Source organism: Triplophysa rosa, linkage group LG14 (genome assembly GCF_024868665.1).
Source record: "Triplophysa rosa linkage group LG14, Trosa_1v2, whole genome shotgun sequence".
Classification (NCBI taxonomy): Eukaryota; Metazoa; Chordata; class Actinopteri; order Cypriniformes; family Nemacheilidae; genus Triplophysa; species Triplophysa rosa.
This window is the reverse complement of record NC_079903.1, coordinates 13,392,993-13,420,629: the sequence shown is the minus strand read 5'-3', so window position 1 is coordinate 13,420,629 and position 27,637 is coordinate 13,392,993. Positions and strand designations below refer to the sequence as shown.

Below are 27,637 nucleotides of genomic sequence, written 5' to 3'. Positions count from 1 at the left end.
AATAACAAAACCCAAATGTCCTTGAAATTTTTATGTTCACGCCCCACACAAATATTAAGACATGGTTGATGTTGCTTTGCAATAGTAAAACCTAATTCAAATATTGAATTTTGAGACCTTGAGATTTCAAATAACACTCAACACACAAATGAACAAATCAATTGTGCCCGTTTGCCTTTAAAAGGTAATGACCAGAATTAAAAGTTCAATCAAACACACCATACCAAACTCACAAATACACAAACAAAGTGACAAAAATCACATAGCGTTCGGCATCCACCATAGTGCCCAATTACACGCCCAGATGGAGATACCACTGTACTGCTGAACATGTAATTAAAACAAGTCCGGAGGCCACATTTGATTCCATTTACCATTGTTATCGATCAAGCGAAAGATTTCATTTAAAGTTTGAAATAAGCTACGGGGGTCCTTGTAGAAATCAAAGCCTTCTGGATCAATAGCAAGTGGATTAAATCTAAACAGGCTCACGCACATGCATTCAAATATAAAGAGCGTTATAACTGTAGGATCGGGATAAGAGATGAAATGCTAATTCTGGGACAGAGATAGTAGATAGCAGAACGGACTGGAGCTCAAGAATTTCCAAGAGGAAAACAGCTTCACACTGTACAACAGGCTTTTACTTCATTTAGCACTTCTGCTACCTGTATCTTTTTTCATCTGATGGTCACACTGTGCGTCTGCTTTTGTGTTTTTCACAATCACTTTCCACGCTTTTTAACTCTTTCTGATCTAGCACTCTAGGGGTTAAAGGTGAAGTGTCACCAAAGTATCACCAAAAACAAACCATTGGTAGAGGCTATGTTGTGTGCGTTAGGATGCTCAAATAAACAAATCAATATCACCATCAGTCTCTCTGATGAAGGAATTATGGAGAATGTGATGTCAAGTGTGTGCAATGCAACACATCCTGATGTCTGCTGCAACAGGTCACCGTGCAAGAATGCAGATGAGCATCAGTTTGCTTCCATGTGATGCACGTGTGTACGTGCCGCAGTTTACAAAAATGTTCTTCTGAATGCCTGTCTCAGTTAACGGCGCACCTGCCGCTATTGATTTCCCCAACTGTTCCCAACCAATCAAGATGCACACAGAAACAACTATTAGCTGAACGAGGAGAGCAGGGGGCTAGCGGTGTGTTTGTGTGCGTTTAAGCGCGCGTGTGTAAATGCACTACTGGGACGCCACATTAATGTTTGCGCACGCTGCACCAAGTGGCTTCATCCGGCACTTAGCCAACAGAGAGATCAGCATGTCACCTTGGGTTTGGGGAGGGGCTTTGATTAATGGCACCCAGGCCTTAAAAAATAAAAGAGCTATTGGATTTTCCACTGTTGCTGTGTGCGAGAGCTTGGGGTGTTATTGGTGCGAATTAGATACAAGTCACAATAAGGAGAAGCTGAAATTGGAAAGGAAAGCGCTACATTTATCAGCTTTTCACACCGCGGCGCACCATCTGCCACGGCGGGGGTAACGTGGCAGGGCTCCCTGCCCCAAAACTACTTCTCTATTTATTTCCCTCTTGCTCTCTGCCTGGGTTATTATAGGCTGCTGATGTTAGAGGCTTGTGTCTTTAATGCTGTGATGGAGAAGGTAGTCATGTTCTTACTATGTGCACGCGGTACATGATGCTGATCCCCAGAGTCATATAGGGTTTGGAGAAATCGATAACCTTCTCTCTTTCAGCCGTGATGGTCAGGCCAGCCACGGCCAGATCAGCTTTCTGAAACACATGCAAAACAATTACAGGTGTTAGTGTGCTTGGGAGAATTAGACTTTAGTCATTTTTACCATTGCACATTACCATTAACACAATACTTAATTTTGCTGTTTAGTTTTCTTCATTTTTTACTTTTATTACTAACAGTATTAATCATAAAAATGAATGTGCAAAATAAACTTTAAAGTGGAGGAAAACAAACTGACAGTTCTCATTCAACGTATGGACAGAGAAAGAAGCACCACCAAACACAACTAAATATGATATTTAATATAACATGTTCACATTTTTTTAAAGTAACGTTTTTTTTGTCGGCTGTATGGTTCTACAGAACCTTTCTGTTGCAAAAGGTTCTCTACAGTGGAAAAAAAGATATATTTTTTATAAAAACCTTTTATAAAAACTAAAATACAGTTACAGTGATACCAGCCTTCGTTCATCGCACATAGTAAAAAGACGCAAACACGTTTAAAAACTGCTGGAATGTTGTTTTTACATTATTCATTGTGAAACAATAAGTATGATTGTGCATTTTAATTTCATTTTAGATTAATCACGATTAATAATCACGGTTTTATTGTGATGGAAAACACTAATAATTGTCACTTCGTTTGATGTTTTGTGATGTATTGCAATGACTTTCATATGTTTTAACATGTGACATCCAGACACTTTTGGGTTCAACTGGATGCAAAACTGAAGACGGGTTTTTGTAAGTAATATATTATAAAAAAATACAACAAAGCACTTTACAATCATACTAAAATGATAGCTGGAAAAATCAACACTGACCCTTCAAAATGGTTTCTAGCTGCTCCAAGCAAGTCATTAACCAGCTGGTGGACCTTGTAGTCCATCTTGGTCAAGTTTATTAAAGCAATAACCACCTCAGTCCAGCAATACACAAGCACCATGCTCAAAAACAGACCTGACCACCAGATTTGACCTGTTCTTTTTATATAGTCATGAGAACCAGTTGCAGTCCAAATACCTGCACTGTGGCGAATACTTTAGGTCAAAGCAGTATGTGTGACAGAACATGACCACAGTCGGTGAGAATAGAAAAGGGACAGACTGTCATGACAAATCACTTGACACAGCATCCAGTGCTGCTGGGCATGGTGCTATGGCCAGATACCACTAATCAAACAACACTGAAAAGTGCATCTGCAAGAGATTTCATGCTCCCGCGGGACACACTCTTACCCTGCGCTGCTTTCTGTCCTCTCCAGGAGGAATGATGGGAGACTGGAGCTCTGCTGTAAATGACACAATCTCAGGACAACAGAAACCAGGTTTGAATGTGTTGTTTTCGCCATAAGCCTGGAGCCTCGAAAGCATCAGGAATGGCCGAATTAGGCGTGTTCTGAAATCCAAAAAGGGAGATGGGCTTTTGCAGAAAGGTGTTTGGATCTGTCGCTTATGGAGATCGTCCAGCTAATGAGCAACCCAACGAGTGAGAAGATTAGCAAGGGAAAAACAATACATGCCAACGTACTTCTACTGATCAATGAAGCAGGAACACTGACCCGCTCCTCTCTAAGGAGTAATGATGAGTCACTTCACACACACCTGATTAAACAGACAGTTAAGCTGTTATCTCGTTGAATAATTCACCTTCCCCGTAGCCAAACTGTCTGCGATGCCAAAAGAAGAGCTCCCTCGCACGAGTTTTCATTCCCTGAAGATTCATTTCACAATAATAGCTCGCAGACACGCTAATCTTCAAGTGCTCTCCATAGTTCAGCTCTGGCCCAAAGCTCTTCTTAAACTAGCGAACACCACACTTCACATGACAAAACATCGCGCATGACAAAACATCGCGCTGACACGCCAACGAGGAAATTACACAGTCCCTCCTGAACAGAAATCTCTCAAACAGATGTCATCCATAACAGCAACAAGGACAATAAGCGCCGCTCAAGCGTCAGACGTCCCCGTAACGTATTAATATTGATGAATGGACCGCACAGAGATTTCAAGAGAGGGAAATGATGAGACACAGAGGCTAAATAATAAATAATGCAGGATGATATTCTTTCTTCACCCCCCTCGCTTTAGCATTGACTCGACTCAATCATAAAGCGATGCCCCCAAAAAATGAGAGCGAGAGAGAGAAGCCAATGTCAACTCCATCACTCTTGAATAATACATTGACTTAAGTTCCCTGTGTGGCATTTCAAATTCCCTCTGAGGCTTATTCTTATCCGCTGCTATTGAAAACACTGAATACTCGGAGGACAGCTGGATCCTGTCTTTACCTTTATGTACTGGTGCGATGTTGAGTAAATCACGGCCAACAAGAACACTTTAGGATGGTCAGTCCAAGACTTTAGTGATATATTTCAATCTTGCATTTTTATTTGATGTATTTTATATCACATAATAGAACTTAAGCTACATCTGTTGAAAATAAAAGAATTGCAATACTTTCCCATCAGCCATGGTCTAAGCTGCCTTTTTAGGTACAATTGGTCAAATCAGACATTTGTTTAAACAACTTGTTTATTCAATTAAAATGTTGCCACGTGGTAGAATTTCATACTTGCTTTGTTAAAATGAGCTTTATCATATTTTCTTATTGCATCCTATATTCGATATATGAGTCTATACAATGAGGTTGTATTTGTTAACATTAGTTAACGGGACAGTTCACCCAAAAATAAAAATTCTGTCATTTACTCATCCTTGAATCTGTACAAATTTCTTTGTTCTGATGAACACAGAGAAAGATTTTTGAAAGAATGCTTGTAAACAAACAGTTCTTGGCCACTATTGATTACAATAGTAGGAAAAAATGCTTTATAATTTAATATATTGTTTTGTTCGGATGATCACAAAAGAAGATATTTTGAAGACTGTTCTGGGGCACTTTTGACTATATTGTCATTTTTACCTCTATGGTAGTCAATGATGGCCAAGAACTGTTTGCTAACATAAGCAATTGGGATTGGTATTAAATAACATTAACAAAGATTAATAAATACTGAAAATCTATATAGTTCATTGTTAGTTCATGTTAGCTAAAGTATTTACTAATGTTGACAAATACAACCTTATTTTAAAATGTTATCAGTACACAGTCACATAGTTTAAGCTATGTTAAAAAGATTATTTTGGGCATCCTAGCAGAAGCATTATTTTTAACAATATCTGTACAAACTGTCAAAATACATTTCAGTACTTTTTAAATATGATTGTGTTTATGTAAATCGATCCCCATCACCCTTTCACGCTGCGTGGGCTGTAGTCAGAATCACTGGTAACTCTCAAGGTCAGCTGTAAAGAACACACTTTGAAGAAACAAATTAAGACAATAATAAGATTACGCACTTCTTTCTTTATTTCACTAATAGCTTTGCCCTCCATTAGCTTGTGGAATTAAGACAGATAACTTCTCAAAGCATTCTCTAATTTTATACCAGAGAAAAAAAGCCACAGAAAAAAAGCTCTGGTTTGTGACCCCTTCTCCTGGAATTATGTGAATACCGCAGTGGCCTTTTTGCTCATTTTGATTTTTTTTGCTCCCTGCGGTGCCTGCCAGCAAACGGAAGAATAAATCAGCCACGCACTGTAAGTGTTTTAAAATAAATAAAATTTCAGACGAAAAGGGCAAGCGTTCATAGTTAAACAGAATTTGCAGCATGTGAGATTTCTATTCCATCAAGTGGATGTTAAAGGCTGTCAGAATGGGATTAATAGTCTTCAAGCTTCACTGAGTCCTTTTAAAAACATCTGTGTGTATCTGTTATGGGATCAGATGGGCTAATGGAAATTCATTAGAATGAATGGCCTGTAACTTAGAGGTATAAACACGAATATCGTCGGGTTTATCAGCATCACCTGTGTGGTAGCAAGTAAAACAACTTTTAGTCTTGCTTTAAGGCCTCCTCCTTTTAATGAATTATTAAAATGAATGTTTGAGAATGAATCTAGGCTACAACAAGGAAAGCGAATTGTTTTAAGCTATGTATTCTGAACTGCAGAAATGGTGTGCTATGAATGTAATTTATACTAAATTAATTGTTCCAAAAGGCTTTGAGCAAAATATAGTGGTGTGATTGGGGATTCAAGGATGACACAAATCTTACACCATGAGTGTTGCATATTCAGTACAGTGTGTCGAGTTTCATTTTTAAAAGTATTTTTTTCATTTGTCCTCGCATTCTGCCTTGTTTAAAACAGATTCCTGGTACAGCTTGATGTTAGCTAAAATAAGGTCAAGGATGCAATATATCATGAACGCAAGCCACTTTGGATTAATTTGGATTGTGCAATTGAATCTTTAGTTGCTGTTTAGAAATAACTTGAAGTATGAAAGACACCACCAAAAGACATTAAAATTAAAATGGTTATATACCTCTGAATTAAGAGCCCAACATTTTGAGAATGATTTGGAGCGGTACCTGGAATCAGATTTCAGGTTGCTCATCTGTACATGACTTTGGAAAAGCCGTATCACCCTCTTTCTGATGATGTCAACTCACCCGGCTAATGAGCTCTCCGACCATGCCCGTCCAAGAGCCGTTGGTCCCCGGCACCCCGTACACACCGTCCCCGACGAGCCGAATACGGTAATTAAACTTCAGGATATCCGCTAACTCTTTCAGCATGTCTACACAGAAGCCCTCATAGCGCTCGTTCCCTTCCAGCTCTTGGTGATTGGCTCTCAGCATCACATATGGATTTTCCTGTAAAGACATTAATGGCATCACCATCGGTACGCAACAGCAACACACTGCGGGCACATCTGTACACACGCTCGTACACAAATGCTTTAAGTTGGCAGGTCGCTCAGTCTGCACGCATGCCGCTAGGAGATTAATGTGAGCCCACCGAAAATATTGTTTCTAATTTACGATTTGTTTTCTCTGGCTGCCAAAGGCGCATGTTTGATGAAAGAAATCAGGAGAGAACAGATTTATTAGGCAATCCGCAGTCAAAATAAAGGGTTTGGGAATATTTCATCCTGCCATCGTTCAATAAACGCTCGCTGCGCTCACAGTTATGCCACAAGCCTCGATACAGGTGTGTTCCTCGGGGGAAGAGGGGATTACTATCATTTTCTGGAAGACACTCGGCATAAATTGAAAGGCATATTGTCACCTCACAGATAAACAGCTCGTGCTGAATGAAACCAGCCATGTAAAAGCTTTTCGAAATCACATTGATAGCCCTTTTCACTATGTGCAAAAAACAGGTATGTTATTTGTTTAGCGCAAACTGGTCGACTGAAGAGCGTTTCATTTTCACTAGTAAATCTGACACGCTCCACTCCGATGCTCTGAGTGGCAATTTGAAAAGCTGAGGAGACTTTTCAGTCTTTTGCATCGCCATGGCAACACTTTTTTTACCTGTTTGTCTGGTCCTGCATTCATGATTTGAGATGTGCCTGGTGAACAGCTGGCCCGAGCACAGTAGCAGCTGGGCATCGTGGCCTGTCAGGTGAGAGAGGGATGTCGATGGAAATGTTCCGACACTTCAAATAAGCCTGAAGCCTATTTATATGAATTGCTCATATGCATCCAAATAACACAGCAGCGGTCTTTTCACCTCATTTGTACGTCTACAAAAGCCGCACGCTGTATTCGCAGATGGATGCGCGCACCTTGGACCTGCCAAAGTCAACAGCGAAATCCCATATTGCCACAACACAAAGGGGGAGTCGCTCTGGCCAGGAGTCAGAGTCTGTCACTATAAATGCAAATCCTCTATTTCGTTCATTAACTCATTGAATCATCCACGCATGTTGCCGTCATGCCGCGCGATGACACTGCCGCGGTTATGCAGAAGAGCACAATATAAATGCAAATTTTCATTGCTTTCGACCTGCTGGAGGCAGTCAAGTATTGCAGCCGGACACTTTCTCCTAAACAAGGCTTATTAAAGAGCGGCCAGTCAAATATGACACATACGGTTTTAAAGGGACGGAAGAAAGCTAATAAACAAACCGTCTGGATTCAATTAATAAGTCCGTGAGAAAAATGGGCGGCTTCAGGTCATTGCGCATTGCCCATAATGGGCCAACCGGCCTCCGGTCTGATTGATGATTGAGGGGAAAAATGGAATGATTGCATATTTACACATAATAATCCATTATTAGGAAAATCTATGAAAAGAGGCAGGGCAGTAATAGAGTTCAGGTTGAGGAGGGAGGTTAACCATGAACACATAGGACCGGGCCTGGCACACTGCCATCAATCTCAGGAGTGGAGCTCGGCCATCAATCAACTAAGCGAACGTTGTTATCAGGCCAAGCAATCCTCTCTTCCAGGCTCGAATGGTTCCATAAAATCTGCAGGTCACATCAGAGAAAGAAACTTACCGTTTAATAGCGCAGACAGTGAGATTAAGGGCACTTTGAGTGTCGGGTCTGTCAAACGTAACATTCTTCACTGGTCTGTGATTGGAGGCGGATTTGATTCCATTTGTTTTCTTGGAAGGCTGTCGGCTGATGAAATACATTTTAAAAATATAGCATGGCAGCAGTCTGTTTCGGTACGGCCCGAAAAAACAAAAACATTAAAGTCAATCTTACCTCAGATCAAAACGCAAAGCCTTTTTTCTTTAGAAGGTGACGAAAAATAGGATTTGTGAGTTAGCGTTTCTCAGATTTCCTGAAGCGCAGAAAGATGTTCTCAAAAACCAGTGAGTGAGTTTGCTTGCTGACTGGTCCAATACTCCCACTTTGATTTAGTTAGGGTTTGCATCGGAGAGAAGGTACTGTTGATAGTCGGTCTGATGGAACCAGCTCCGCCTGATAGCAAATAGTCCCAGAAACCAAAATTGTTCAGAGGTGACACATTACATGAAGATAGCACCTCGCATTTTATAATTATGGGCATTTCAAATATATGATTAAAGGCTAGCAGCTTCTTCCTTGAATATAATAATAGTGTTCTATATAAAAATAGTGTGCCTGCTGGAAAGACAACGTGTATCTTGCATCTCTGCAATCTTATTTTCCCAGGTTTCCAGAAAGAGTGCATTATTGCTGTCACTGAATGCATGAATTTAGCTGTTAAATGCGTCATCATGTGCGAGTGCTGACTTAAGAGGTGCAGTGATACAGAATTCACTTCACATTGACCAGAAAACGCTCCGCGGCTCACAATTGAGGTTTGTAAGTGGTCATAATTTTACAGATTTGTAGCATCAGAACTGTTTGAGGGGAGAGTTCACTAAGAATGAATTGTAAGCACTTGTTGACATGTTGTTATTGACACATTTGTCGATTTTTGGGTCGGTTATGAGTGTGGCGTTGTGGAGGATGTTGTACACTAGTGCGATCTGGAATACTTCACTGGGAATGTAACAGCATCATTCCTACATTGCGATCCCGATAGGGCTCTTTAAAGGGATAGTTCACACAAAAATCCAAAAATAATGTCATTTATTCACCTTCATGTTGTTTAAACCTTGACTCTTTCTTCTGCGGAACAAAAAAGAAGAAATGTTTTAGTGGTTTTGTGTCCATGCGACGGAAGCCTATGGGACCATTCTCTAAAGTATCTTCTTTTGAGTTCTGGAGAACAAAGAAAGTCATATAAGTTTAGAATGACATAATGGTGAGTAAACGAGGAAAGACATTTTTGGGTGAATCGTTCCTTAAAAATACCACAAGTGCACTCGACTACAACACATAGCTTAAGCTGTTAAGATCCCAAATATTTATTTTTAACAACACCCTAAAACACAGAATAATACAGGGTTTCAGGCTGAATTACTGCACACTGAGGCACACCATTTGCTCACTTCCTGTCTGCGCATGAAAATGTTCAAGGCACAAACTGCACACGTGTGCAACAATTAGTCCCTAAAGCCGCTGAGCAAACGCACATGCCCTGTTTTTAAATGATATCATCTCAAAGACAAGAATGACTACAAACCCCCACAACAGTTAGTGTAGTTTTATACAGTCTTGCCAATAAAACTCGAACCTGCTGTTGCATACAGTCTTTCCTTACAAAAATGTTCACTCTAGCCCATATCACCTGGGTAAAATTCAATCTGTTTGATGGGTGTGTGTAACGTGACCCTAGTGATGACAAAATCTGAGAGCAGTAATGAAAGTGCTGGTGGAACGCTCCACAGGTGCAGAGTCCCGCAGCATGTTTTCAACTGTGGCGAGTTTGCTGAGATAAAGTAGACGTTGCAATCAGCCTGTGATGAATGAGCTGTGATAGAGCTGCAATAGCTGTTCAGTGTCTCTTTAATGTGGCAAAAGCTTTTGTGTATCTTTAAAAAGCAATAAACGCGGCGCAAACTTTTAAGTTCTCCCAGCTGCAACACAAAGACAATTAAGAAGAAACAAAATTTATGTAAATATTAATTGTTCCACCTCTATCTGTTTCACTTGTGTAGACTCATAAGACGTTCATCAAGCTCATCTTCTTATTCATCAGCTGTGTAGGCTAAAAAAAGTGTTCTCCTTAAGCCCATTGCACATTGCGTCCGAAATTTCCGCACGTTAAAAAATAAATATGACCTCACGTTGTGTCAATCACATTTACACACTGCCTCCGATATTTTCGTCCGTCATAAAAAAATTCGTCATAAAAAAATTCGGACCGGGTTCGATTTTCTGCGTTTTTCGCATCCGTCAAGCATTTTGAGTGGCCTTTTTTAACAATTCAGAGACACCGTACAAACAAGAGCCAAATACGAAAAACGCATACGAAAATTTCGGACTCTATGTGCAAAGACCTTTACACTATAAAGTTAAAGGTCCAGTGTATGAAATTTAGCAGCATCTAGTGGTTAGGTTGTGAATTGCAATCAACGGCTCACTCTACCGCTCACCCCTCCTTTTCGAAATACTACAGAAGCTGACAAAGGGCTAACGTCATCACGTTACCGCTTCTTTCCCAAAAGAAATAACGTATTTAAGAAATGCGCTCTGTAGAGCAGTTTGTCTGTTTAGGGCTACTGTAGAAAAATGGTGAATTCAGTCGGAGCCAGGTGGTCGAGTGGTTCGTGCTCCAACATGTGGCGCCGGTGCGTCCTAGGCGACCCGAGTTCGAGTCCGGGCTCGTGGTCCTTTCCCTACCCCCTCTCTCTCATCCACTTTGCTTCCTGTCCTCTCTGAAAAGAGTCTCTCTCTGTCAAATAAAGGCAAAAAACGCCAAAAATAAATCTTTAAAAAAGAAAAAAAAAAGAAAAATGGTGAATTCCATGTAAGGGGACCCGCAGTGTATGTAAATAGAAATAGCTCATTCTAAGGTAACACAACGCTTCATTATGTTAGGTCTTTATAGACCTCTGAAGACATAGTACGTATATTATATTGCATTTCTTTCAATAGAGCCTCCAAAAAATTACACATTGGACCTTTAAGATTTGGCCTGACCTTTAGAAAGGCAGTGTACCTCCTGTACAAGTCCTCAATGTGGCACTTTATTGACTCTAGAGGTGTTCATCTCGTGGGTGTTTTATATTCTCTGATTCTTTATTTGTCTCTCTCTTCCAGTGTTGGGCCGGGGTGACCCAGACAGATATGAGACACAACCACCCCACGGCTGCAAAAAGCTTCCGTTCCCCATCACTATACAGTGTGTGAGATGATGAGAAAATTGCTCCGAGATTACAGCCTTGTGGATTACATCTTCAATTGGTGGTTGCTGCTCCAGGAAATGCTATCACAGGCATACTTGTTAGTTTCTTGGAGGAGATGAGTCTTCATTTAGATCAGAGTTAAAGCCCGGGGTGATTAGACAGAACGATTGTGGAAACTGCAAAGAGGAGCTACTGGTCTGAACTATATAATATTTCGTCCCGTTTGCGAATCAGATCTTTTAAATAAAATGATTAATGAATAGGTTCAAAAAACAATTTGAATGATTTATTCATTTGACCTGTAAAAAAGGTGTCCTAAGAAAAGATAACTTACCAGGATGGTGGTTATGGTGAGAGTGGTGTTGAAAAGTGTTTCTGTCAGGTTAAGTGATGGAAGTTGCTTCTCCATAGACAGTCCCTGCTCTGAATGCCACTGACCAATCTGCAGGCAAAAGACAGTTTGAATTATACTAACCCTTCAAGCAAAACTATGTCTATTATAAGACCCAGAACTCCAAATGACACATGATAAAAGAACAACCATTAAGCCTTACGGCTCAATGTCAGGTAGAGGAGAATGCGGATATATTATCCACACATCCACACGGAGCAGTCAGAACACCTTAAAGAAAGCGCCACTGGGACACAGGAGATGCAACAGAACACATTCATTAACTCAATTACACCCCAATTCTCTGAAGCGAGTCAATGTCCTCATTATCATTCCAGTTTGGCTGGCACCCCTCCGCCAAGTCACCTATATGAGGGCCATGCTGTCTTTTATAGGAGGCGGAGTCTCCACCCAGCACACGTGGCAGTCTTAAATCACCCATCATTTTTATATTTCATTGTAATTACGAAGCCGCATGGTTCATTGGGCCTCCTGCTTAGAGTCTTCTGCAAAAGGTGCTGCTCTACTTATCTTCCCTCTCTACCTGATCCCCAGAATCCCATAGACCCAAAAGACACAGGGGAGTGTGCTGCAGAACACTCTAGATCTAAAATTATTCACTCTTTGAGATATTAAGGTGTCGAGGGCTGCAAACATGCTTGTTCTGTTCAAAGAAAATGTATCAAAAACTTTGTCAAAAAATGTGGTAGTGCTACTCTAATGACCTGGGCCCAGTTGCAAAGAAACTTCAGTTAAGAAAACCGTTACACTTACACTTGCAACAAAATGTGTAAATTTCTTTGTTCTGATGAACACAGAACAGTTCTTGGCCACCATTGACTACCGTAGTAGGAAAGCATTCTTCTAAATATCTTTCTGTGTTCATCAGTACAAAGAAATTTACACATTTTGTTGCAAGTGTAAGTGTAACGGTTTTCTTAACTGAAGTTTCAATACTGCACAACTAATTTTATGAAAAATGGAATTTTAATGGAAAATATGGTCAAAATCAGCTAACTTTAGCTTTCTCTCTCTAAATAAATGAGGACAAATTTTTCACTTTTGGGTTAGCTTTCCCTTTAAATATATCATTTATTTCTCCCAATATGAGGAGGACAAACATTTTGAACTGTGTTAATTATACAAATAATAAATGTTCAATATTACGCTGGGATTTACTGCGCAATGCACTGATACATTGACACTTTAAAGTGATCGTTCACCCAAAAATTCTGTCAATCATTTACTCACCCTCTTGTCATGTCAAACCTATATGTCAAACCTTTCTTCCGCAGAACACAAAAGAAGATATTTTGAAAAATGTGGTTGACTGAACAGCGATGGCAGCCATTCACTTGCATTGGTTTTGTGTCCATTCAATAGAAGTCAATGACTGCCACCGCTGTTCGGTTATCAACATTCATCAAAGTCATACAGGTTTGAATTTGAAATGACAAGAGGGTGAGTAAATGATGACAGAATTTTCATTTTTGGGTGAACTATCACTTTAATACAATCAGATTACAAAAGTATCATAAGAGTTACTTCCAACTCTTCTATTGATGCTATAGCCACAGAACTGGGCTCAGTTATTAAGATTCTGGTCTTGCATGAGCCATATTTCCAGAGATATTCCTAAGAGGAAATGCAAAAACTTCTAGCGTAACTTCCATGTCGCAAACGAGAATGCATTCAGAACTGATCTGATACCCATGAGATTGAAAGATGTTGATTGAATAGGCTTCTATTTGAAAACACAGCACCATTCTTTTAACAGTAAACCTCTACACTCTAAAAAGAGTAACGGTGAAATATGAAGAAAGGAAAAGAGTGCACAAAACACAGAGACATCAAAGATTTCCTTGGAGAGTGTTAAGACAAAATCCTGTGTTCTTGCCTCTGTGGTATAGATATCACCAACTCATGACATCTGATGCATGTGGTGATGTGGTGCATAACGTAACCAACCAACTACCAACTCTGAAGGATTCTAATAGAGAGAGAGAGAGAGAGAGAGAGAGAGAGAGAGAGTGAGTGAGTGAGTGAGTGAGTGAGTGAGTGAGTGAGTGAGTGAGTGAGTGAGTGAGTGAGTGAGTGAGAGAGAGAGAGAGAGAGAGAGAGAGAGAGAGAGAGTGAGTGAGTGAGGCGCAAAGAACAATTAAGAGTTATTAGGAGAGGAGGAGGCGGCGTAGGCAGAGAGTAGAGGCAGGAACAGAGCGGGATGGTGCACTTATGCTGTGGGCAGGAAGGGATCCTGGATATCAGCCAACTGGGAGGAACTGCCCTGAAATTGGCCCTCTACTCAGCATAGCTTGGATAAACATGGAGTACAAAACACACTCAAAGCGGCTTGGGGTGTACACGCTCATTCAAAACTCAACCCACAAAACTAAGTTTCATTTTCATTTTATTTATATAGCACAAATAAACACAACAGAAGTTGACTGCTTTATAAAGTATAAAATAACACTACAGGATAAACAGACAAAAAAAGGAAGAAAAAGAGCAATAAGACATAGTATGAATAAAACAAACTTAGGAATTGCTAAAAGCTCGGGCCAGAAGATAAGACTTTAATTTTGATTTGAACTCATGCACAGAGGGCAGAGATCTCAGATAAAACGGAAGAGTATTCCTTAAGTTTGCCCATGCAAATTTATTGGTGTATGTGCTGCTACACCATCACTAACTCATCAAACTAACCTTAGTTTGGGTGTTCTTGGTGATTACTTGGTTTGGGTAAAGCCAAAAGATCCCACTTTGAAGTCTCTATGACATTCTGGTTTACAGATATTCAAGTCTATAAGGTGAAGTAACAGCCCACCTCTACTCAAGAGAAATACCGTACTGATGGTGCCCGTACCAAGCACCACTAAATTACAGACAGCATTTTTCATTTTATCTGCTGCCTTTATAAAAATTCAATCTGATAAGTCCGGGCCAAAGTTCAAGGCTTCAAATTGAGCATGATTCTCTCTGATTTAAAGGTGAACGGGTTGCGCTCTTTAATGTTCTTAAAGGTCTTCCGTGCGTTTCATGCCTATGCTATACATAATCACAACAAAGGCCTGGCGAGCAACTCATTTTCTGCACCGAGCTTTTAAGAGGCTATAAGGGAGCAGTTCTGGTAATTAAGTGTGCAAAATGAAAGCAACAAGCCAAGGTAAATGAGTGTAACCGGCTGAGCAGGACCCATATATCCTGTTCATTTAAACCAGTCGCGATTAATCACAAGCTATGAATGCTTGTCATTAATTACCGTTGACAGGTGCACATTATCAAAGGCAAATCTGAGCGCCGCCGCTTGTATAAACTGTACTTACAGCTTCTTGTACAGTACGTGTGATCAAAGAGCTGGTAATGTACTAAGGGACATGCATCTGAAGTTCAACAGCATTCAGTCGGCTTCCGTCTGAGAGGGTGTTATTGTACCTCGAGTGTACTTTTCTCCGTTACCGGACTTTTAGGAGCACTAAACAAGGTGATAAAGAGAGTCTGCAAGGATAAACGTAATGATAAAAGCAGAGTAAACAATGTGTTCAGGTGGTTTGATTTTGTATCCTTCAATGGCAGGAAAGTATCAACTGGAGATTGTGATATACTGTTTATCCTGTACTGTGAGATTTAAAAAAAGACAGAAAAATATAGTTTACTCTGCCAGCGGTGCGGCAGATGGAAGATTTTAGGAAGGACAGTCCTGTTATTTATTATGAAAGTTTTGATGTGCTGCTGCTCCACCCGTTCTGGTGTGGCTCTAGGTTGTTTACACCATCACAAGGTGCTCTGTGGATTGAATGTGTCGTGTATATAGATTTGTCCAGGCAGATTTCAATTGAATTACTGTTTTGAGCCACTGAGTGAAATTATAACGTAAACCAACAAAAACAGTTTTTATAGCAAAGGCGCTCTGGGTTATGAATGCATTTATCCTTTTGTTTTGCATATACAAAGAGTTTTAAGAATTGCTTAAAAAAAATAAGTAAAAAATGTTTTATATTGTACTTTATTTGGGGGCTTTTTGCATTTATTGGTTGACAGGACAGTAGAGATACACCGTAAGTAAAAGGGGAAGACAGAGGACAGTAGGCCACATGCTCCAACAAATAAGTCGATATTATAGTTACAGTTCACCTTCAAAATGAAAGTTCTGTCATCATTTTCTCACCCTCTTGTCATTTCAAACCTGTATGACTTTTTTTCCTCCGCAGAACACAAAAAAAGATATTTTGAAAAATGTTGGTAACAGAAAACCGTTGGTACCCATTGACTTGCATTGGTTTTGTGTCCACACAAAAGAAATCAATGGGGACCAATGGTTTTTGTTTCCCAACATTTTTCAAAACATCTTCTTTTGTGTTTTGCAGAAGAAAATCACACAGGTTAAAATGACAACAGGGTGAGTAAATGATGACAGAACTTTCATTTTGAAGGTGAACTATTCCTTTAAGTTGAATTTCAAACCAAATCACTAGTGTGTCATATAACTGCAAACCGTGATATAAAATTACCCACACTATATAAGATTTTGGTCATAACGCCCACCCCCAGTACACGCTACATGGATTTTAGCTTTCTGATGTCAGGTTAGTGCATGTCAGAAATAATCATAGAGTCCATAACTGCTACATATATAATTATCACCTCAGCTGTGCTGACACACTCCTTCACGCGTTATCTCTCTCTCTCATTTCTTCTTACTCCCCTTCATTCCCTGCTGTAAATCCATCCATTAACAGAGGACAGTGGGATGGCAGTCTGGCCGGGCAGATCTGTATTTTTTCATCGAAGTCTTACTGCGAACAGACGCATGGAGTCGACTGAGATCAATTGAGTGGTATGGAAAAGATGGAGGCGAGGAAGAAAGGGGGTGATGGATAAGCTAAAGCCCAACCGTTGGCCTGGAAAGCTCTGTCGCTCTGGAGATAACATAAACGTCTATTGTGAGATTCACAAGCATCCAGTCAGGGCTTGAATAGAGCTTGTGCTAACATAACAATGAACACTCGCTTTCCACTTGATATTGTACATGCGCGTCATTTGACCGCCCAGTATCAAACTCTGTGTATGAGCCTACTTGAACATAAACTCGGTGTATTTAACAGCCACTTGAATGGAACACTATTAAATCTACACATCATAAAGACACATTTGTGCCTGTCAGCTAACATTTACCTGCAAACCCTGTGCCCACCACTCGAAAACTCGCCCATCGCCTCAATTGATGACTGCCCACTGTTGTTTATTTGGTAGCAAGATTTTCACTTTCTAATGTGGAACAAGGATAATGTCACACCTGCGGTCATTATATGGAAACATACGGACAAAGAGTTAAAGGCGGTTTAAAAGGTCAGGCGGGTAGAGACCCTTTGAAAAAGCGACCTTTCACTACAATCAAAATTTCAATTTGCGGTGCATAACCAGCAACAGAAAAACATTTCTTGTTATTCCCAAATAGCAGAGCCAATCTCAACATTCATTATTTGACATTATCCGCCGGTCGCAGGGCCGTTCCCATAATGAGGAGACGGTGGAGATCAGAGCTCCACCCAAAGCACAGCTGACATCAAAGCTTTCTCCAAACACCCCCACACACGCTTAACAATGCTCAGCCTGAGCTCCCACCAGCCTGTTGCTACCGCTGAAAGTTGGGAGGGGAGATTTCTCGTTCGGTCGCTTCTCGATAAGTCCTCCTTTATTCGTTATCTCTGCAACCTCCGTCTTCCTCTCTGAGGGGCCTGACTGGCCATGCATGGGTAATGAGGAACAGAGAAATCTCTTTCTCTCTGCAAGCATTTACATGTGATGTGTGATAAAGTCTAGCTGCCAGGGCTTTGCCGGTTTGCTTGGGAGTCTAATAGGGAACCAGCGGGATACAGCCAACCGTTATGGCCAGACTCACACAGAACACAAAAAGCTCTGCATATTCATTGCAGAGACTGAAAAAATTCACAGACATTTTCTTTAAAAAACAATTTAAATGCTTTTAGTGCACAAAATGATATTGCTATATACCGTAGGGTTGCGACGATAAAGCTTCAAAATAGAGGTTAGAGGTACAAGTGGTAATTTACTTCTCAGAGTTCCTCAATTTGTGTCACAAATGTGACAAATGTAGCCTATACAAAACAATTGCGCGATGTAATGAGATTAATGTAATTCTAATTGTATGTAGATGAGATAAAATATAAATGATGAAAATGTTGAACCCTGATAACTCGTTTAATATAAACAGAAACAAAGCAGCACCAGAAATTTCTTTAAACTCAGGTGGATCAGAGCAGCATGTCAGTTGTTATAAATATACAACATATACTCATTCCATAGGACTGCAAGATGAAAACAAAATCATTGATGCTGATTATTGCCCTTGATGTTGTAATCTTGTTTTGATTATTACTTTCAGATATTAGAATACATGAAAACGTTTTACACGCTACAAAACAAGCTGAGAAGCGTTTATGGATGATTTTATTGCTGTTTTTGCGCTTTTATCAAAGTGCACAATGATTCTCTTAGGAACATGAAAATCAAAACGGTTAATTATTCAAACAGGAGACAACAATCAACAATCAAAGAACATTCAACATAACTAAAACACTCAATGGCTTCAGGTTATACATGAAAGAGTCTGAATAGTCTACATGATGATGAATCTCTTTTTTACGTCGTATCTGTACGTGGTTGTTTATGATAAACTTTGTGAGCCTGGCACACTTCAACACAACTCTTCTTCACGGTGAATCATCTAAACGCCTCTGATTGGCCAGTATATTCATACGATGAACTGTGATTGGCTGTAATGCTCAAAGCTGTAGCAAAATGTAACGCTATCAGTGACATTTGTTCATTTTCACCTAATCGTATTTAGATTGCGTCTGTTGTAGTTAGTTTTTATTATGCAGGCGCCGTTTTTCCCCTTTTATCTTGAATTTGGAGGGCAGTTTTGTTCACCTTGTTGTCATTTTTTTTCCAAAGCCTCTGTTAATTTCCGACCTTGATCTAAACAATGTAACAGTGATGCTGGGAACCGATCTCTCTTCTCTAATTAATTATCTGATAATGGAGCCTAACGTTAACTTACAAAATGAAAAGTTGTTTAGGAATCCTAAACCCAAGGCTACTTATTTAAACTTATTTAAAATCTCCTTCTTGTGTAACGTTATTTCTAAAGTTTGTTTTAAGTACACCTGCTAAGAAAGTTTAAAGAAATATGGGATCTCTCCCAACACTGTGTTTATATTTAGACTATCTAAGGTTAGAAAACGCTGGGAAACCTTTACATTTACGCAACAAAGATGTAAATGTTAGAAAGTAGGTAGATAACACTATCATGGTATGGTTCAACAAAAAAATTACCTGGCTGAGTCTGACATGAAAATGCTAGCAAGCATCCACATTTCAATATTCCATTTGTTTCAGCATTATTTTTTTTTACTGGGACGAAGATTCATATATCAATCAGATAGTGTTGTAATTTAATTCTCGCAATGATTTGTGTAATGTTTGAATACGTTTAAGAGATATTCTCTATAATATTGCTTTAAATGTATGTATTTATACGTACAGGACATGTTTCTGTGAGTTGTGCACACTGTGGTCCCATTAAAAAAAATGGGTGCATGACGCCCCTGATTGCAGCGATCCATTTGCTTCTTTTCTATCTTTCGTCAGTCTTTAAAAAGAAATCTCAGATTTCGCGCTGTACAATCATTCGCACAACAACTTTTCACAATTCAAAACAGAGTAAAGATAGCGGTAAACGCTGCTGCTGCCAAGTGACTCGCTTGACTTTCGTGTGCCGTGACGTCATGTACAAGCACTGCCGCTGAACATCAAAATAAAAGCTTCGTTCAACGAGAGGTGAAATCAGATGTCAATCAACATAAGTAGCGAATAAAATTTTGGAGTGGCACCCAGGGTGGCCAATTGGATGTCAGGGGCGTTCAGTGCCACCCTGGATCCCCATCCTGCTCCGCCACTGTCTGCATTATTCTGAGCTATGTTGGCAATTTATTCAAATTTTTCATGGACTACCTGCTCCCATGTCGAAAGATTACAGTGTCTTTTTCTTTCTATAAAATGTCCTGAAAATGTAACCACTGGTAATATCAGTTAATGCAAACTGACACAAAACCTGTGAATTTACTGTCAGCTGCCCATATTGCACCTGTATGCAATTGAAACGTAAACTTAAGGCTTGTCCACAGCGGGACGATAATAGCGCGCATTTATCGTCGACGTTAAAACGCCTCGTGACCAAACAAAGGGCGTCAATGTGAGTGTGCACATCGACGCGCAAAACGTGATCATTCTGTTTTTATTATTTCATTTCATCTATGTCAGGGAGTGATTTGGCACGTTCTCTCTGCTCATTGCCAGTGAAAATCGTTTTGGTATGAACGTCTCGAAAAACGCTGGCGATAAGCGCGTGTGATTATCGTCCCGGTTTGTACAACCCTTTAAAATACTTTTTATATCTCATGGCTTAAAACAACCTCATATAGATTCTCACGTTTAATGTCTCCTGTTTGCTTTATTAGCAAAGATAAAAAAATATATTACTGTGACGGCAAGACACACCTTCATTTGTGATTTACAAAACACAGACTACAATACAATATAAAAACTACAGTTTTTCCCCACATAAAGGAGCAAAAACAGAATATTACTGAAGGTGGTTCCCTTAAAATCCATTCAGGCTTAGGAATTGTACAAAGAAGTTCTCCACTTGTCTTTTGATTTATTCCACAACTCGTATCTGTCTATACATTATATAGACATTATAGAAACAAGTCCGATGGTCCATACAGACAGGAAAAAACCATGAAGAAAGACTCTCCTGTGGTGTGTAATCAAAGTCTTTATCTGTCCTCTAAAATCCTAGTTCACATACACACTCACACAATGTAATTACCGCAACAAGCAGCGAAAGCAAACATATTGGTTAAATGTCTGTTTCTAAAAAAGGCGAGTTTTGCAAATGCCCCTTGCAAATGTCTTTTAAAGTCAGTGTAGTTACTCTCCGCTGGCTCTCATGACCCTGGGACTTTATCAGACTCTCTTTAGCTCTCATCTCTCTGAATCTGTCTCTCACCTCAATTTCTAAGGAGCGGTTAAAACTTGAGCCTGTTCTGACCAATTAGCTGTAAAGTTTGGGTCAAAGGATGCTTCTGAGTCCACATGATGAGCTTGTTAAAAGCTCCAGGGGAAAAACTACACACTTAAAAAGACTTCTTTTGACTTGACCATGCTGCTGTCACTCTCTCTCTCTCACCCACCCACCCACACACGCAAAAACCCACGCACCCACGCACCCACGCACGCACGCACGCACGCACGCGCACACACACACACACACGCACACCCCCCCCCCCCACACACACACAGAACGTGCTTTTAAAATCAACTAATAAGCAACGAAGCCCTACTGTAATAATACCAATAAGCCTGGTTTGGGGTTCACCTCAAAATGCATTTGTGCGTTCAAAAACAACTCCTGACATCTCGCTTTGCTTTCCAGCTGCAGGCCTGATCTTCCATATTTCATCACATCCATGTTATTGCTCTCCCCAGGCGGCTGACACAAATTGTGTACATTACAGAGGAACGTTATGGTTGCTGTGACAGTTTTATTGCCGTCTGGATGAAGACATAAACTGGTTATTCACGATTTCCATCAGTGATAATGCAAGACTCCTCAACTTCTATTTCCCCAGATTGTGTCAGAAACCTGCTTTTACCCAGGCACGAGAATGCATGCTAAGTGATAAATGGGTATAGACATAAAGATATTACATATAGAGAAGATCGTTTAAATGCTTTAAAACGTGAGGCGTTTGTAGATTATGGCAGTGTTTATGTTTTCCCCCTCAGAGAACAATCACATGTCTTCAGTAAACCTTCATTGACACCAAATAAGATATGTGTTCCTTTTGACTCATATTTCACTAGATATCATTCAGTGCTGTTATTAATTGTATGAAAATATAAGACATGGTTAGTATAAGAACCTTTGAAGAAATGGTTCATTAGGTAACCAAACATGGTTCTTGTATGACACTGGGGTGAAAAAACCTTTTGTAGCACATTTTTAAGAGTGTATACTTTATGTAGTAAATTATAACAATGTACTAGTAGTATACTTACTCCTAGTCCTACTAGTATCTACTACTATCAATACTACTTCGTACAAAATTAGCAACAACATTTTTTAGGTAATAAACTTATACTTTTAAGTATATGTGACGAGGGAGGCGGGGCGAGAGCCGTGAGGGAACGATGCCAGGCTGGTGGCGCGAGTGATAATGAGTGTCAGCTGTGCATTACACTGGTCTCATCGTTCCCTAACGGCTCTCGCCCCGCCTCCCTCGTCACAGTATACTTTACAGTAAGTGTAACAGAAGTAATCTTTAAGTACAAAAATAGTTTACCACTGTATGACAGTATTTAAAAAGTATATAATAGAATACTTAATCAAAAGAGTAAACACAACAAGCCAAGTAACGTGTACTAAGAACACTTAATTATATTTTTAAGTACAGTATATTTCAATCAAAAGATGGTTTACAACTGTAAAAAACAAGTAGTAAGATTTACTTTTTTGTATAAATAATAATTTAAGTAAATTTTACTTAAAATTTAAACAAAAAAATTAAGTAAATCCTATAGTTGTTTTTTACAGGCCAAATATACTTCAGTATATGTCAAGTATACTTAAGAGTAATGTTAAGTATATTACTGAGAATTAAAAGTACAAAGTACAAACTTTATTTTTTGTTTAAAAACCTGAGTATTTACTTTTGTTTTGTGTTAATAAAACGGTCATAATTTTTTCTAGCTGTATTTTTTAACTCACAATTTTTATTTTACAGTACACATTTGACAAAGCAAAATCAAAGTCTTTCCAGGTAGCCCCCTGAGATACACACACCTTTGGCTGGGAAACACTGCCTTATGGTCTAAATCAACTGGTCTCGAGATGATTTGCCTGGCTTGTGCCAAACCAGCTGGTGAGGTTCGATATCTTTCGAGACAGGGAGCGAATTTGTAGTTTAACTCCCAGCATGTGACAGGAAGTGTTGACTCCTCTCCAATGTTCTGCATGGGGTGCAAACTTGACAGAGCTTAGCAACGAATGTTGTCCCCAGACGCAGTGATAAAACACAAATAAAACAGACAGGCCTAATAAATGAGGTCTCGTGCTGAGAGAACAAGTAAACAAATTCAATTGAGAAGAAGAGGGTGTGACGTACCAGACCCAAGCAAATTTAATCGAATTTAAATAGCTGTGTGTGTATTAAAAGGTCCTGCTGTGAGTGGGTATGAAGGGTTGGCGAGATAAGACCGAAGCCCGCTGCTGTTTGAACTACGAAGAGGATGAGCTCTGGTGGCGAGGGGAAGAAACAGAGTGAGACAGATTCGAGGCGGGAGACTCTGCCTGCTCGCAGCGGGGAAAGAGGCAGCGGTTGATGTCTGCCCTTCGGGGAAGGAGGGGCCTCACACACTTCCTGAATCCTCATCCGTCCCTGCTGCCGGGCCTCCGCTGCAGGTGGCATAATCTCAGGCCTTGATTAACTACTTCTATTACCAAACTTAATTACAAAATCGTCAAGAGCGGCCCGCGCTGGCCGAGCATCGGAGCAACCCCCTGCAGCAAGAGAGACAAATAAATAAACAGCGTGGCTCAGGCAGCCAGATCCTGGCGGCTATTAGGCTCCACAGAGCCCAGGCTAATTAATAGCCTACGATGCTATCGATGGGGGAAATAAAGACAATTGACATTCGCCTCTCTTGAGCCCAGGCAGAAACATACAGGGATGGGCCCAGCTGGGTAAACAGGTGTGTGGCTTTCTTTCGTTTTGAAATAAAGGGATGCAAGTGATTTTTAGTGAGCGTTTAGTGAGAATTAATGATGTGCATGCCGAATACGAACACCTGAAACAAGTCTGCATTATATTTATACATAATGAACATAGTATAAGATAGTATACCAAAGGCTAAAGTCATTTAGTTTGAATAAAAACTTATAGAATGTACAAGTGCCAGAAGTTATAAACAGCGGACACACATTTTCTGTTTTCTAAAAAAATGTTTAAACATTCATAACAAAATGTGAACAGAAGCAAAATAAGATAATCATAAATAAAATAAAATAGCACTAGGTCAACAAATTAAGAAATTAAGAAAACGCACACACGCACGTGCACACAAATGACATTTTCTTAGAATAAAAATAAATAATTAGTTTAGATATTTTTAATGGAAACCAACACCAAGATTTTTCTGGGAAATATTGTTCATTTCTAATGCATTAGTGAGTTACTGTACAAATCACTGCTGTCCTTCTGAAACCTCGTTTCTCCATGGTTTGTGATTTTTATTTTACCCTTAATGTTTGTCACTGGGTTTTGCAAATATCTAACCAATAAAAAGTATTTAAAAAATGCTTGTCAACTTTGAAAACACAGTATGCAATCATTGAAAAAGTACAGTGTTGTTCCATTTCCTGAAAAACACTAAATTTGGACATCCGAGATTATAGAAGGACAGCGACGAAATGTTATATTTTAAGAAAGTGACCAAACTGGAAACAGGTCGTGTTACGTCCGCTTGTCTTGTGTTAACAGCGTTATTAAATAACAGGAACATCTATTGTTTTTTAGGCAATTAGCTAATCCAGCTTGTTGTTTTCATTTTTAGCGTTTTATTCTATTTTTATATTTAAATGTCAGTGAAAATAAAATAAAAATTTTAAATATCTATCTGTATTATGTACATTAATTAAACTCATATTATATATATATATATATATATATATATATATATATATATCTTTATATCTGAAAGGCATTTTGAGTAAAACATCTCTATGTAACAAGTGCGTACAAAAGACCTTAACCGGATGCGATGAGACCTGTTTTCCGGTTTCTGCATGTGACGTTAGGCATAAAGCCTATTTTTATTGGCACAAAAATAGTTCCATAGACATTAAGGATGTCATCAAGGACAGGAAGTCCTTTTTCATTCTAAATGTGCAAAACATTTCTGTCAGAGTTAGTTTATAAGAAATACAGTTAAAAAAAACAGTCCTACACTAAGTAAAAGCTAAGTAAAGGTCTTTGCACATACAGTCCGAAATTTTCGTATGCGTTTTTTCGTATTTGCCTCTCGTTTGTACGGTGTCTCTGAATTGTTAAAAAAGGCCACTCAAAATGCTTGACGAAAAACGAAAAACGCAGAAAATCGAACCCGGTCCAAATTTTTTTTATGACAGACGAAAATATCGGAGGCAGTGTGTAAATGTGATTGACACAACGTGAGGTCGTATTTATTTTTTAACGTGCGGAAATTTCGGATGCAAATTTCGGACTCAATGTGCAATAGGCTTTAACGTGTGTGCGTGAGAGAGACTGCAAATAATTTTCACTGCATTACTGCTCTAAGGGCACAGAGGCTGGCTGTGTGCCCAAACAAACCAGCCTCCCATCTCACGCCTCCAGAAGGGCATTTGAACTCAGTGTGCCCCAGGGACACAGCCGCTATACTATCTGGCTTAGGGAGCGCAGCAAAGTCAATGAGATCACGCCACATCATCTCTGAACCTCAGAACGGGAAAATCTCTACCGTGTCCTTGGTTGGAGTGCAGGCACCAAGAGCCCATTTTAGAATTAAAAGGTGCCCTATCATAATTTCCATCCCGCTTAGTACATCTTCATTGCACTGCCCCTCAGAATGGGCTGAATGATATTATCCATTTAGAAGAGTAATCATTTCTGGTACAGGCCGGTGGAGGACACCATCTGCCTGTAGTTGCAGAAAACTGACTCCTTATTAGCCTGCTAGATATCGCTCATTACCCCATCCAATAAAATATAAACACAGGGTGTCCAGTATTAAAGCACATTCTGTAGAAAATATTTACCAGTCTGAACATTCTTTTCATTGCTCGTTTAGTGGAGAGAGAGAAGAAACGCTTGGGTGAGAATGCCGGTCAGAGGCTGCTAGCTTGACTGCGTGAGTTGTCGTGGTGTTTAATGGAGTCTGTTTATGGAGATGACTGGTGGAGATTCTGGCAGAGCAGTGGGAGAGGACACGGAAGATCGATCCTACCACTGCAAGACCGTTGGGAAGATCAGACTTGTTGAAACCGGCAAGGCTGGGGTGAACTTGACTTTTTCTACTTTCATAATGATAAAATGAAAGCAGGAGCATACTTTGTATAGCTGGATATAAATATATACTTAAGTGGTATATTATAAAATACTATGAAAATGTAAATAACAGGGGTCCCACTGTGGACCAGTGAAAGGTTTCCGGTCATTCTTAAACTCAAAAAGCAATTTTTAGCAGATGTCGTCACATTTTTGCTTCTACTATACTATATTCTACTACTATAGGGAGCCAATGTAACTTAATGAAGAGAGGAGCGATGTGTGCGCTCTTCGGTTCATTGAAGACCACTCTTGCTGCTGCATTCTGGATCATCTGTGGAGGTTTGGTTTTGCAGGCTAAAAGTCCAGCCAGTAGCGCATTGCAGTAGTCCAGTACAAGGACAGACAGGACAAGAGCCTGGACTAGGACTTGCATAGCATGCTCGGACAGGAAAGGTCTAATTTTCCTAATGTTGTAGAGGATGAATCTACAAGACCGGGTGGTGTTGGCAACATGATCCGTGAAGTGTAGCTGATCATCGATTACCATTCCCAGGTTTCTGGCCGTTCTGGAAGGTGTGATATCATTACCCATGCATTTGCATACAACTTTCACATACTGTAACTCTGAGAGTGACACAGTGTTGTCAGTGTTTAAATTAATTGTATCGTATTATTGTATCGCTTGAATGTAATGTCAGTTGCATTGGATAAATCCGTCTGCTAAATGCATAAACATACTATAAGGGTAAATACACAATTACTGTAACTCCTCATGAAAAACTGTGTCTGTCCAAACATGGCATTAGTGCACATATGGCATAGCATGCATTTGCAAGATGTCTACCAGAGAAAATCAATTTAAATGTGCCAACACTGTGTGGAGCTCCGCCTCATATGTACCCCCTCTCTCACCTACTACATATACTGTCCATGCCTCCAGAAGATAAGTGTATGTACATATGTGGACCAATCTGCCCCACAGCCACAGGGTAGGACTGTCTTTGCCAAGTCCACTAGCACATGATGGACAACTCTAGACTTATTTGAGCTGTCAGTGATGTACCGCATTCTCTCTCTTCTTCAGCATCTCTGGGAAGATTATCCCCAAGCGTCTATCAACATATGCAGAAGAGAAAGCATGTGCATTTGTTGATGTCTGTAAGAACACGTCCTTGTTGGTCTTTCTATGAAGCCTGGCAGCTTCACTTGGGAACCTGTTGCCAAGGCATCCATTTACTTCTAATAGCTGCTAATCTGACACAGAGCATTGTGCTCTTAATACTTCAGTCTATTCACCACATACACTATATCACACACACAAAACACTCTAATTTCACATGAATGTCAGCATTCCAATTTAATTTACGTCCATTGGAGCAGCAAAAATGTAATATTAGCAGGCCAACAGTACAAATGACTGCAGTATCATGATCTCAAAATCAGATCTGTCCACAGCATCATGTGTGCCACTGGGGATGATGCTGAGGGGTTTCCTTATAAAATGCTATAGCAGCTTACTGCTCAGTGCATGCCTTGCAGTATATAGTATGTAAACGTGCTGTGTGTCATTTTTTGGAGGATCTATTTACAAAAATGCAATATAATATGTGATGCGATCTGGGAAAACCCAACACATTGTGAAAATGTACATATTATTGTTTTTATTTTGCTCATACCTTGTATGTAACAAAAGTTATGGCTATCTGAAGTCAGCTGAGCGCTATGATTTTCAGGAACAAAATTTGGAGAAAAACGAGTTTAAAGTTAGGTGATGAAAATAAAAGCACAACAGTC

At 39.8% G+C, this 27,637-nt stretch overlaps 1 protein-coding gene across 1 annotated transcript in view; it reads right to left on the bottom strand.

Moving 5' to 3' along the window:
• grik4 (glutamate receptor, ionotropic, kainate 4) overlaps positions 1–27,637 on the bottom strand; it is a 312,072-nt gene that overhangs the window by 14,265 nt on the left and 270,170 nt on the right. The window contains exons 12-14 of the mRNA XM_057350880.1: positions 11,634–11,741; positions 6,232–6,435; positions 1,634–1,747 (exon numbers count right to left, since the gene is read on the bottom strand). Of these exons, the coding sequence (XP_057206863.1) occupies positions 1,634–1,747; positions 6,232–6,435; positions 11,634–11,741 (426 nt within the window). The remainder of the gene's footprint in view (positions 1–1,633; positions 1,748–6,231; positions 6,436–11,633; positions 11,742–27,637) is intronic.